This window comes from Schistocerca gregaria, chromosome 4, assembly GCF_023897955.1.
Source record: "Schistocerca gregaria isolate iqSchGreg1 chromosome 4, iqSchGreg1.2, whole genome shotgun sequence".
Taxonomy (NCBI): Eukaryota; Metazoa; Arthropoda; class Insecta; order Orthoptera; family Acrididae; genus Schistocerca; species Schistocerca gregaria.
The window spans coordinates 676,794,741-676,809,086 of NC_064923.1; the positions used below are offsets into that span (position 1 = coordinate 676,794,741).

Genomic DNA, 14,346 nt, shown 5'->3' on the forward strand with positions numbered 1-14,346 from the left:
CTTTAGCTGACAATAGGACCTATTTCCCACTACCGATTTTTCACTAAGCACTTCACCACACTCAGATTTAGAGAAAAGAGAATAATATTGTAAAAAGTTTCGTGGACGACCGTTATCCAAAATTTCCTGAAGTGTCTTCTGGAAAAGATTTCCTGACAAAAATTTCCTAACAAAAATGACTCAGTAAATACACTACCTGACCAAAAATGTGCAGCACACAGATGCCATGGTAGCACGTCAACGAAAGTGCGCACTCGAATACACCATTGGTGGGCATGTAATTGATAAGAATTTGCAATTCTCTGTGACACATACAATGTCCACCAGAGTGCCTTAGAGTTGTTCGTGGTTCGTGTTGTTACCAGTGATCTTATGGTATGCACATTGACCGACCACAACATTATGACCACCAACTTATTTTCGATATTAGCCCGTCCAGACAACAGGAGCGTGTCTCGGTGAGGAATGATTCCTAGCCAGACTCACGCACGGTGCATGCATTATCAAGGAGTGTGCTGTCCGTATGTAGAATGAGGAAGCTGCGCGATCTATCTGCGTTTGACCGAGGGCAGATTGTGATTACGCTGAGGCTCGGCAAGATCATTTCGGAAACTGCACTGCTTGTCGGATGTTCGAAGAGCGCTGTGGTGCCTTCCACACGTGGAGAAACCATGTCTACATCTACATCTACATCTACATTTATGTCCAGACGTCATGGTGCACTGCGTCCACACCTCATTACCGATGTCAGAAATTATAGGCTGGGCAGACTGGTGAAATAGGACAGGCAGCGAACTGTGGCGGAACTGACCCCAGACGCTAAGCTGGGCAAAGTACAAGTGTGTCTGAACACGTGGTGCTCCGGACACTGCTAACGAAGGGCCTCCGCTGCATGTGCCAATGTTAATACTACGACATCGGCAACAACGATTGAAATGGGCACTTGACCAACTGCACCGGACGTTGACGCTGTGGCAGAGGGTTACATGGCCTGATGAATCCCGGTACCTTCTTCATCATGCCGATGGGAGGGCGCGAATCCGTTGTCTTCCAGGGGAACAGCTCCTAGACACCTGTGCAGCAGGACGGTGATAGACTGGCGGGGCTCCATTATGTTTTGGAATATTGACGTGGGCATCCACGTGTCTACTGGAGCTCATGAAACGCACCACGGCGGCCAAGCACATTTTTCAACAAAATGACGCTTCTTGTGATGGAGTGGTTTGAAGAACATGGTAGCGAGTTCCAATTGACCTGTTTCCCCCCCCCCCCCCCCCCCCCCCACCACCACCGGCCTGCCAGATCTGAGCCCGATCCAACGCATCTGGCTGGGATGTGATTGAACGTGGCATCGGAGCTCATCTCCCCCCTCTCCGAACATCTTGCACAATTTTACGCTGTCAAGCGCTTCTCCTATGTCAACGTATCCTATGAATGTTTCTTTAGTCTTGCTTCCTTGTTTGATCTTAAGTCCTCCAAAGATCTCTTAAATTCTGATTCTAATCGTGGAACCCCTACCTCTTCTAAACCAACTACTGTTTCTTCTCCTATCACTTCAGACAAATTTTTCGCCTCATAGAAGCCTACAATGTATCCTTTCCACCTAATAGCTCTCTCCTCTGCATTTACCTGTGGGATTCGGTTGTAATCCTAATGTTACCACCATTGCTTTTAATTTCACGGAAGGTTATTTTAACTAACCTATACGCTGAGTCTCTTCTTCCGACAAGCATTTCTGTTTCGATTTTTTCACATTTTTTCCATGTAGACATTTCGTCTCAGCTTCCCTGCGCTTCCTATTTATTTCATTCCTCAGCAACCTGTATTTCTGTGTTCCTCAATTTTCCTCATCATTTTTGTACTTCGTTCTTTCATTGAACAACTGAAGTATTTCTTCTGTTACCCATGTTTCTTCGCAGTTACCTTTCAGTTACCTATGGTTTTTCTTTCCAACGTCCGTGACTGTCCTGTTCAGAATGTCCATTCCTCTTCAACTACACTGCCTATAGAGCTATTCGTTATTGTTTTATCTATGGCTTTAGAGAACTTCAAGCATATGTCGTCATTCCTTAGTTCTTCCGTATTCCACTTCTTTGCCTATTGATTCTTCCTGATTAAACTTGAGCCTACTCTTCATCACTGCTACATTGTGATCTGAGTCTATATCTGCTCCTGGATACGCCTTACAATCTAGTATCTGATTTCGGAATCTCTGTCCCAACACGATGTAATCTAACTGTAGTCTTCCCGTATCACCCGGCCTTTTCAAGGTATACCTCTTCCTCTTCTGATTCTTGAAGAAAGTATTCTTTATTACTAGCTGAAATTTCATAACTCAATTAGTCTTTCTCCTCTCCCATTCCTTGTCCTAGTCCCAAGTTCTCCTGTAAACTTTTCTTCTGCTCCTTCCCCTACAACTGCATTACAGTCCCCCATGACTTTTAGGTTTCATCTCCCTTTACGTAGTGTATTACCCTTTCAATTTCCTCACATACATTCTCTATCTCTTCGTTTCCAGCTTGCGATGTTGGGATGTATACCTGAACTATCGTTGTCGGTGTTCGTTTGCTTTCGATTCTGACAAGAACAGCTGTCACTGAACTGTTCCAGTGACATATTGTCTGCTCTATCTTCAAATTCACGACAAATCCTACTCGCGTTATATGGTTTTCTGCTCCTGTTGGTATTCCCTATACTCTTCTGACCATAAATCCAAATCTTCTTTCCATTTCACTTCATCGATCACTACTGTATCTAGATTGAGCCTTTGCTTTTCCCTTTTCAGATTTTCTAGCTTCCCTACTACGTTGAATCTTCTGACGTTCCATGCCCCGACTCGCAGAACGTCACCCTTCCTTTGGTTATTCAGTATTTTTCTCACGTCACCTCCATCTCTGCAGTCCCACCCCGGAGATCCGAATGAGGTACTATTCCAAAACCTTTTGTCAGCGGAGAGATCATCATGATACTTTTTCAATTAGAGGACACATGTCCTCCGGTTACACGTTATTTGTCTTTAACGAAGTGGTTTCCATTGGCTTCTGCATCCTCATGCCGTTTCCCACCCCAAGCGCAAGAGCATGCTTTGAAACTCTATACTCTACACCGCCCTCTTTGAAGAGGCCGTTGGCAGATTGATGATGACTTTTTATGTCGGAATTCTTCGGCAGCCAGTGCTGATTATTAATCAAAATTTAAGCGGTGGCGGATTTCGTAACTGGAACCGAGGACGTTTTTATTACTGATGAAAGACGCTACCCCTAGATCACGGGTGCATGCATTAAGGCACTGTATTAGTTCATGCATTCAAGGGGGTGCAACGTCATGATGACCAATTCTTTGTAAAACTGGCTCGATTTTGTAATCAGTGCAATAACATCACGCACTCCATCAATCTGTGAAGTTTCATTTCGTTTCCTCCTCTCTTGGGTGTTTCAATTTTTTTATCAGGCAGTGTACTTTGTATATCTAGGAACATTTGTTCTGTAACAATAGACATTGATGAGACACTAAAAGAATAATTCTTCTACAACAGAAAATAATTAACTGAATGTGACTCATGGCTGCTATAGTACCTAAGTTCCAATGTTTGGTAGTCAAATTCCGTCAGATTCACACTAGACAAAGTGTCCGCAAGACTAAATGCTCTTCCGTATGTACTGCTCCTGGGCAACGAACGACAAGGACGTAACTATTTGTCTCTCGGAACGTGGCGGAAAAAGGACGAGTGGCACCGCGCTCCTGTTTCATTACCTGAAGCCAGTCAAAGCCCCTAGGTCGCTCTAGGAGAGTCCTGCACTAGACAATCGTACCTCATACCTGAAAGAAAGAGGTGGTGCGAGACTGAATGCTTGTGATAAAAAAAGTGACATGCATCTAGCGTGGAGCAATCCTCCGATGTGTGAAATGTACTCGTTCCAATTAGCCGTTTCAGTTTTTAGCTATAATGAATATATAAAAATCCAAATAAAGTTCACATTATTTTAGAATGCCTTCTGCTGCAATGGACACCTGCCCCAGAAATACGGAAGGCTGCTGTAAGTTTATGTTTGTTACAACGACTGATATACTTTCAGAACGCTGACTCCACGTGGCTGGTGAAGTATACGTCCTATCTTTCTGCTGTGATCCAGCAGCTGCTCTTCTACTGCTGGTTTGGAACTGACGTTCTTACAGAGGTATGTATCAATATTCAGCCATTTACGTGTCTGTAATTTTTTAGTTTTCCAATGTCGGCACCCTGTTACAATCTGTAATAAGAACATAATTCTCATTGAGGTTATAGTGTCATAGCATAGTTGAAGAGGCTCTATGGACTTTGGACAGAGTGAGATGAATCCTGGCATGGTTTGAGGTGTTAGGTGTCAGGCATTAGATGTGGTCGGATACTGCAGATTAAAAACACAGTAATTCGATACCCCGTCGAGCAAACAATTTATACTTCTAACATAACGGAAATTAGCATTTATCAAGAAGCTGCCATTGAAAGCCATATATCGGATCTCTAGAATTTAGACTTATCATCCAATCAGCAAATGGCATCTGTCGTTGTCAAACTATAATTTCTGTTAATGTAGTAGACAGGGTGATGAAATGTAAGCTCACAGGAAACTATATCAATCCCTTGAAAAAAAAAAAAAAAAAAAGCTCACTTGTCTCCTTCACATATTTTAGATGGTGTATAACTAGTACCAGGTGGCACTCCAAGGTCATGGTAGTGAAGTGGTGTATACGTGCCAGTCACCAGTTGTATGGAGTGAACGCAATGAGAGAGGTGTACGTGGATACTTGACAGAATGGACCAAAGCAGCTAATGTGTTTGGACGTGGCAATGGCCATACCTTCAGTGGTGTGATCCGATTGTTGGTGTTTCAACGCATACTGTCCAACGTGTCCGCAATCAGAATCTAACTGAGAGGGATAGGAGACAAGTGTCGATGAAAATTAGTGCCAACAAGACAGTAATTAATAAAAGTTTCTCGGGCTTCCAGCCGCTTCAAGTGGATTAAAATCCACGAGCTTTCGGCCGAGTACTCATCAGCCATTGTCAAGGGTTTGGTTTCTGCTACCTTCCTTATATAGCCTGCTCTGCCTTCCGTGACGTCACTGGTACCCGCTCCCGCATCATACATGGTACTGTTTGCGTTGTGTGCCCGCCGCCCCCATTTCAACCTTCCGGTGACCGGATCCCATGCTGTGCTTAGCTGCAAACCGCCGTCTTTATTGAGCGTGTTGTCATAAATTTGTATTTCGATCGCTTCTTTTATTATGCTATCCCAAAAACTGTTAGTCCGTGTGGTAAGAGACGTCTTGTCGAATGCAAACGATGACCGTTTTCTAATGCTTCCTGTGCTACCGCTGATTTCTCTTGGTACCGTAGATGAAAACATCTTTCGTGTTCTACACAGTGCTGTTCAATGGTACGCACAGTCTGTGTGATATAGAACTGTCCATACAGACACGGTATTTTATATACTCCTGACGTTCGGAGGCCTACATCGTCTTTCACAGGCCTCTAGAGTTGCCGAATTTTTGCTGGATCCTTGAAGACCGAATCGATTTTATGCCTCTCTAGGAGCCGGCTTACCTTTCCTGTTATTGAGCCACAGAACGGCAAGAACGCAAACGTCTTCGAGTCCGCCTCGGAGTCTTTCTCCTTATGTGTTTTCGGAAAGATAGATTGCGAAATCTGGTGGTTGTTGTAGCTGTTTTAGCCGGAGGGTGTAGCCGAGAGGTTCTAGGACCTTCAGTCTGGAACCGCGCGACCTCTACGATCGCAGGTTCGAATCCTGCCTCTGACATGGATGTGTGTGACGTCCTTAGGTTAGTTAGGTTTAAGTAGCTCTAAGCTCTAGGGGACTGATGACCTCAGAAGAGTTAAGTCCCGTAGTGCTCAGAGCCGTTTGAACCACTTTTTGTAGCTGTTTTCCTTTAATACTTTACGTAAGTGGCTGAGTATCTTCGGCAAGTTTTCAGAATCTGAGACGCTTTCGACTGGACGCATAAAAGTCCTCAGAACAGAACGTTCCTGCGACGGTTGGTGATAACTGTTAGCTTGCAGATATCGGTCTGTGTGGGCGGGTTCCCGGTAAACGCTGTGGCTGAGACACCCATTTGCTTTGCGGCGGACGAGGACATCAAGGAACGGCAAGGCACCAACTGTCTCTTCCTCCTTATTGAACTTGATGTTGTCACAGATGTTGCTGATGTGGTCCAAGAATTCTCCCAGCGCTTCACTTCTGTGAGACCAGACAACGAACGTGTCGTTGACGTAACGAGAAAAGCAACTATGCTTTTCAGGAGCCATTTCCACGGCGATGTTTATAAAGTATTCCATGAACAGATTGGCTACAACTGGAGCTAATGGGCTTCCCATCGCAACGCCGTCCATCTGGTTGAAATATTCTTCATCATACAAGATACACGATGACGTCAGAGTATGCTTCAATAGATCAACAACACTGTCGTCAAGTAACTGGGAGAACAGATCTCGGAACGCGCGTGAACAATGGCACTACATCAAAGGTGACCATAATATCCCCTTCTCCAAGATGCAGGCATTTAATTTGACTGATGAAGTCGCTTGTATTCTTGATATGATGCACACAGTGACCAACTTGCGGGGTAAAGAGGTTAGGAAGATTTTTCGCGATGCAACGATGCTCACGCTGGATCTTAGAGGAGTGTTCTTCTTATTAACCTTTAGAAGGCCATACAGTATAGGTGGTCGAGGTGCGTGAGGGAGGATATTTTTGATGACATTCTCTTCCAGCGAAGACCTCTTGAGAAGCTCCGACGTCGACCTCTTTATTCTTGAAGTTTGGTCCTTTGACAGCTTTTGATATGTCTCCTCTTCCAGCATCAACCGAATCTTCGCGTTATAGTCGGTTCGTCCCATAATGACGGCCATACTGCACTTGTCAGCTGGCAGGACTCTACGCTGTTTGTATCGTTGCGGACTTCACGAAGACCATTACGCTCAGCTTTTGTCATGTTCGAAGTCGACGGCTTGGATTTACACTCCTGGAAATTGAAATAAGAACACCGTGAATTCATTGTCCCAGGAAGGGGAAACTTTATTGACACAACTTGGGGTCAGATACGTCACATGATCACACTGACAGAACCACAGGCACATAGACACAGGCAACAGAGCATGCACAATGTCGGCACTAGTACAGTGTATATCCACCTTTCATAGCAATGCAGGCTGCTATTCTCCCATGGAGACGATCGTAGAGATGCTGGATGTAGTCCTGTGGAACGGCTTGCCATGCCATTTCCACCTGGCGCCTCAGTTTTACCAGCGTTCGTGCTGGACGTGCAGACCAGTCCCAAACATGCTCAATGGGGGACAGATCCGGAGATCTTGCTGGCCAGGGTAGTTGATTTACACCGTCTAGAGCACGGTGGGTGGCACGGGATACATGCGGACGTGCATTGTCCTGTTGGAACAGCAAGTTCCCTTGCCGGTCTAGTAATGGTAGAACGATGGGTTCGATGACGGTTTGGATGTACCGTGTACTATTCAATGTCCCCTCGACGATCACCAGAGGTGTACGGCCAGTGTAGGAGATCGCTCGCCACACCATGATGCCGGGTGTTGGCCCTGTGTGCCTCGGTCGTATGCAGTCCTGATTGTGGCGCTCACCTGCACGGCGCCAAACACGCATACGACCATCATTGGCACCAAGGCAGAAGCGACTCTCATCGCTGAAGACGACACGTCTCCATTCGTCCCTCCATTCACGCCTGTCGCGACACCACTGGAGGCGGGCTGCACGATGTTGGGGCGTGAGCGGAAGACGGCCTAACGGTGTGTGGGACCGTAGCCCACCTTCATGGAGACGGTTGCGAATGGTCCTCGCCGATACCCCAGGAGCAACAGTGTCCCTAATTCGCTGGGAGGTGGCGGTGCAGTCCCCTACGGCACTGCGTAGGATCCTACGTTCTTGGCGTGCATCCGTGCGTCGCTGCGGTCCGGTCCCAGGTCGACGGGCACGTGCACCTTCCGCCGACCACTGGCGACAACATCGATGTACTGTGGAGACCTCACGCCCCACGTGTTGAGCAATTCGGCGGTACGTCCACCCGGCCTCCCGCATGCCCACTATACGCCATCGCTCAAAGTCCGTCAACTGCACATACAGTTCACGTCCACGCTGTCGTGGCATGCTACCAGTGTTAAAGACTGCGATGGAGCTCCGTATGCCACGGCAAACTGGCTGACACTGACGGCGGCGGTGCACAAATGCTGCGCAGCTAGCGCCATTCGACGGCCAACACCGCGGTTCCTGGTGTGTCCGCTGTGCCGTGCGTGTGATCATTGCTTGTACAGCCCTCTCGCAGTGTCCGGAGCAAGTATGGTGGGTCTGACACACCGGTGTCAATGTGTTCTTTTTTCCATTTCCAGGAGTGTAGAAAGAACGCGGCTGGTTTCTCGGCGAATTTCTTCTGCAGTTTCACTGGCCATATTGTGAACTGCTTGTTATGTCAACAAAAGGGATACTCTGCGGCGATGGTGCATAATTAAGTCCCTTATTGAGAGCCGACGAGGCACCAGCATCGATGTTTCTTGTCGCCATGTTGATAACGGCGCGTTCTGTTGTTTTCCGCTCTTCTCCATGCTGTTGCTGTGAAAGCCGGCCGAGTTTCCGTTTCCGTGTTTATGATCTGTGATGACATTTGTTGTACTACTGTCGATGTATCACTTCATTCCCAATCCAAAGCAGAGAGTAACTCCGACAACGGCAAGTGGAAGGCCATTGGCACACGTCCGTTTGTATCCAACTGCTTCCTAGTATAATGTATCCTCTCGCGCAACAGAGAGAAGCTGGCACGACGAAATATTCTCTTGACAGCAGCAGTATTTATATGGTGGCTCAGGTAGGCAAAAGGTGGAATAGTCTCCGCTTCACGGCAGCGTATTAGAGAAGCTAGAGAACTTAATAAATTAACTTTCTTAACACGCAGCTTCCCGAGTCGTTTGATGCTGCACCACGTTTCCTCCCCGCAGAGGTACGTTATATAGGAGTGCATAGTTTCACTGCGATATGTAATAGTAAAAGTTTCTTGGGCTTCCAGTTTCGTCAAGCGGTTCTTGGAATAGCAAAAATAAAAGAAGCGATCGAAATAAAAATTTCTTACAACACTCTCAATAAAGACGGATGCCTGCAGCTAAGCACAGCTTGGGACCCGGCCATTGGAAGGCTGAAGCGGGCTCTGCGGCCGCACAGCGCAAACATTACCACATATGGTGCCGGAGGGGGTACTAGTGACGTCACGGAAGGCAGGGATGCTACATAAGGACGGCAGCAGCAACCAGAAGACAGTCACCAATTGACAATGGCCGATGAGTACCCGGCCGAAAGCTCGTGGATTTTAAACCACCTGGCGCGGCTGGAAGCCCGAGAAACTTTTATTAGTACATATCGCTGCGAAACTATGCACTCCTATATGACAGTAATTGCAGTCTGTGGATTCAGGTCCATCTCAACCAGTTTTAGAGCGAACACCACGAAGAAAATTGCTCACAAATGCACATCTTCGTTGTTCCAAACAACACCAGAACTGTGGAGTAACTCACAATAATGTTGTGTGCTCCGATTACTCGCCATATTAGCTTTTCCAACTGATACAAGGCGCCGAATTCACTGATGCGCCAATGAGACGGAAGCGTATCTGTGATGTCTGTGATGTTTTGGGGATACTTCTCATGCCATGAATTGGGCCTGCTCATTCAGGTTGCTGAGAACATGGACCGGCGTGTTTGGTCGAGTTTTTTTAATGTGACCACCGTCCATGTCTGACGCAAACGCGTAATAACGACACAGATACGACTGTTGTCAGCACTAGCAGTGAAGAGCATACAGCATAAGGCGTGTGTGTGTGGGGGGGGGGGGGGGTGGAAGGGGAGGGGGGGGAGAGGAAAACATTGAAGTCGTCGCAATTCAGAAATGCAGCGATTTATCTGATCTCCAAATGGCCATGGCTATTGGCTTTTGGGTCAAGGATGAAAATATTTCCGGAGCAGTTAGGTTTCTGAACTGTTCGCGTGCAGCCTTGGTTAAAGTACACCGTTCATGGCAAAACGGCGCCATTCAAAACCGGTACCGAGGCAACTGCGGTGCAACACGGGCCGTAGATGAAAGAGGTGAACGACGGCTGCGACGTGTAAGGGTGAATACATGTGTAACTGTAACTGTCCATATCAACGAAGGGGCTATCTTCGGTGACTCCTCAGCGACTGTTCGCCGAACGTTGCTGCGTGTGGATCTCCATAATAGGCACCTGGTTCAAGCACCTATGCTGAGAGTTGTTTATCGGCGACAAGGCTGGAAAATGGACGCGAATACCGCAACTAGACGTCCAGTCAATGACGACAGGTAGCCTTTTCATCGGACAGAAATCAAACAACTTGTAACGATCTTTGGAAGGGTGCAGGCTGGAGGAGGGAGAATTATCGTCTGGAGAATGTTTTCGTGGCATTCCCTGGGTGGCCTCGCCATTCTGAAAGACACAGTGGATCAACACATATATGCATCTATTCTTAGGAATCATGTCCAAACCTACATACAGTTCGTTTTTCCTCGGCACGGTGGTACTTGCCAGGAGCACAATAAACAACTCTCAGTATACGTGTGTGCTTCGAAGAACACAGACCGAGCTAGGTGACATAGTGGTTAGCATAATGGACTTGCATTCGGGAGGCTGACGGCTCAAATTCGTGTCCAGCCATCCTGATTTGGGTTTTCTGTGATTTGCCTAAATACCTCAAGGCAAATGCCGAGATGTTTACTTACAAAGGGTACAGCCGATTTCCTTCGCCCTCCTTGAAACAATCCGAACTTGTGCTCCGTTTCTAATGACCTCCACGTCGACGGGACGTTAAACCTTAATATTCCTTTCGAAGAGCACCTTGATGAGTTTCCTATACTTCCCCATCCAATAAACCCCCCGCCCCCGGACTAAAATCCACATCGTGAATCTGTGGAACCACCTCGGTCGGGCTTTTCGTCCCATGCATCCTCAACCGAGAAACCAAGCATAGCTTGCCAGAGCACTGGAGTCAGCATGGCTCCATATAACTGTCGGTACCTTCCAGAACGTCATTGAGTCTCTTCCTGTACGTTTCGCACCGATCTGCACTCCCAAAAGGTGGTTATTCAGACTTGATAGGTGGTCACATCAATGTGAGTGGGCAGAGTACATTTCGCTGTTGAACTCGATGTTGCGTTTAGCGGCTACCTTCCGAATATTACTGCTTTCAGAATTCTAAGAGCAGCGATTGCCTGCCGGAGGGGAAGGGGGAGCGACTAATATAACAAAGGTTTGGAAAACTACCACAAGTCGCACTTTTTATGTTTTATTGATTGGTTTCTCTCTTCAAATGAATAAGAGAATCATTAGAATATAAAGTTTAAAGTTATGTGACAGCAATAAAGAATGCCTTTAAAGTTGGCCGACAGCTCTAAAGATTAATCTGACTGTACTATAGTACTTAAACTTACATTTTAAGTGAGTCTAAAATACGATAGTAAATGATGACATTGACAGCTCTGTCAGTATCATCATTTACTATTGTACTTTAAACGTACTCTAAACATAACAAGTTTAAGTACCATACTACAGTCAGATTAAAGTTCAGAGCTGTCAGCCAACTTTGGACGGTATCTTTACTGCTGTCAGGCTACTTTAAACTTTATATTCTAATGATTCCCTTGTTCATTTCAAGAGCTGGCCCGGTCCATAAGAAATACAAATGGCGACTTGTGAGTGTGGTGGTGGTGGTTAGTGTTTAACGTCCCGTCGACAACGAGGTCATTAGAGACGGAGCGCAAGCTCGGGTTAGGGAAGGATTTGGAAGGAAATCGGCAGTGCCCTTCCAAAGGAACCATCCCGGCATTTGCTTGAAACGATTTAGGGAAATCACAGAAAACCTAAATCAGGATGGCTGGAGACGGGATTGAACCGTCGTCCTCCAGAATGCGAGTCCAGTGTGCTAACCACTGCGCCACCTCGCTCGGTACTTGTGAGTGTTTTCAAACCTTAACTTATAATCAGAATGATTTACGTTTTCTGTACGCTTGTGCTTTATCGTGACTGATCAATAAGGAAATGGCTGCTGCTGATTTTGTGTGACTTATTGCAGACGAGATAACTGATATTCCAGCAATTTTACAGTTTGTCGTGGTTATCACAAAAGTTTAGTTCGAGGGTAAAACTACAGAAATCTTTGGACATCCCCACTCCTCGTGGACATGATGCAATAGCAGAATCACGTAAAGAAACTTTACTGGCTATTTTGGATAACTCAGATAAAGTTATTCCTCAGAGCTTCGATGCTGCATCTGATACGAGAGGTCGTCTTCCAGGTGGACAAACTTTTCTGAAAGACAATTTTAAGCATGCCTATTTTATTCATTGTTTTGCCCATAAATTGGATCTAGTTTTAGCGCAGGCAACGAGTTAGAATGGAATTGTTTTTGTTGGCCTTAGTCAGACTCCCAATTATTTTGCGTAGCTATTCGTAGCGAACTGATATGTTAACAGAAATAGTGAACAGGAAAGTCATGTTTCAACACGAAACGCAATTTTAAATAAAAAAACTGTGCAAGCTGTGTATGAAAGTAAAGAAACAGTTGCAGAATACTGGGAGCAAATTGAGCTTGCAGCTCGGCAAACTACTACAATTACTCAAGCAGCAGAACTGCTTGAAATTAGGGAACCAAGTATTTCAGTTCTGGTTATCTGTATTTAGACATGTACCTTACGTTGACATATTGTATGGTGAATAACAGAAACGAACAGTTAATACCCACTTACTGTATGAAAAGGGCAGAATATTTAAATAGAGCCGTACAGGATACCTGAGGTAGAATCACTGACACGATTGCCAAGTGCAGAGAGCTGCTATATGTTGCGAAGCTACAGAGGCATGAAACGAAATTCCGAAAACTGTTGCCGCCAAAGAAATGAGTGATACGATTATCGCTCAAGTTGCTGAACACTTTGACTTCACAGGGCATCTCGTTGCCGTTTATTTAGTTCTGAGAAGTTTGATCCATACGCAAGTCAATTTCCACCAACGTTGGTGCAGTGCTCTTGTGAAATATCAATAATGCAATAAGCAGAAAACGTAGCTTCAGGGACTATATACGAGGCATGAGTTTATAACTCTCACAGGTGTTGTGTTACTTCTACAATTCCCGTTCGAAATTAATTATCAGGTTCCTTTTAGTGAAACAATGAAACTTTTGAAAGAGACTGTTGCCGTTCCGATGACAACGTCTCCGACGGCCCGGTGTTTCTCTACCCTGAAGACAATAAAAACTTTTATACGATATACTAAGGGTCAAGAGCGACTAGCAGCACTAACCAACAGCTCAGCATTGTAGATTGCAGTGTATGCGTCGTTTACATATTCTCTGATCTTAAGAAGGTGAATAGGTATTTCTTACAACCATACAAGAGTAAAAATATTTGCGTGTAGCACTTATTTTAATATTCGTTTTTAACCTCTCTATGTCAGTTATTTGGTACTTTTCTGGTCATCTTTCTGCGAAACCTCTAGAAAAAAACAGCACGAACCTCCAATCATAAAGTCTCTTGTTGAATAGACCTGTCTGTCACTTTTTCCTTTATCTATCTTTATTCTTTCTTTTCTGAAGTTTTGATTCGATATTCAGTCTTTTCTAGTGCGAAGTCATCATAACAACGCTTTAGCCTCTGGGTCAACTTTCGTCTGGCCGAAGTGTGATTATACTCGGCTGCTGGAGTAGTACACTAATCACTGGTACACTCACTTCTTCGAACACGTGGACTGTGCCATTCACCATAGATTTGTATCGATCACATTATACGACAATCCGAAATCTATTCTTATATATTATTTGGAGCATCCAACAAGGATTTACCGACCTGAACTCGTACCTTGTGAAAAGCACTCCGTCTTCAGGCCACAAGTGGCCCATCGGGACCATCTGACCGCCGTGTCATCCTCAGCTCAGGATGCGGATAAGACGGTGTGTGGTCAGCACATCGCTCTTTCGGTCATTAGGATGGTTGTCTCTGACCGGAGCCGCTACTATTCGGTCGAGCAGCTCCTCAGTTGGCATCACTAGGTTGAGTACACCCCGATAAACGCCAACAGCGCATGGTTTCAGGATGGTCACCCATCCAAGTGCCGGCCACCCCCGACAGCGCTTAACTTCGGTGATCTGGCGGGAACCGGTGCATCCACTGTGGCAAGGCCGTTGCCCGTAGCTTGTGAACAAATTTCAATAATGATAGATCGTACATCCCGACCGTGAGTTTTTCTACCATAATAGCCACGGGCATAAACTT

At 45.8% G+C, this 14,346-nt stretch overlaps 1 protein-coding gene across 1 annotated transcript in view; it reads left to right on the forward strand.

Annotated features, from left to right (window-relative positions):
- The window catches only part of LOC126267863 (odorant receptor 43a-like), a 76,900-nt gene that overhangs the window by 35,188 nt on the left and 27,366 nt on the right, over positions 1 to 14,346 (forward strand). The window contains exon 6 of the mRNA XM_049973173.1: positions 4,077 to 4,178. Within this exon, the coding sequence (XP_049829130.1) occupies positions 4,077 to 4,178 (102 nt within the window). The remainder of the gene's footprint in view (positions 1 to 4,076; positions 4,179 to 14,346) is intronic.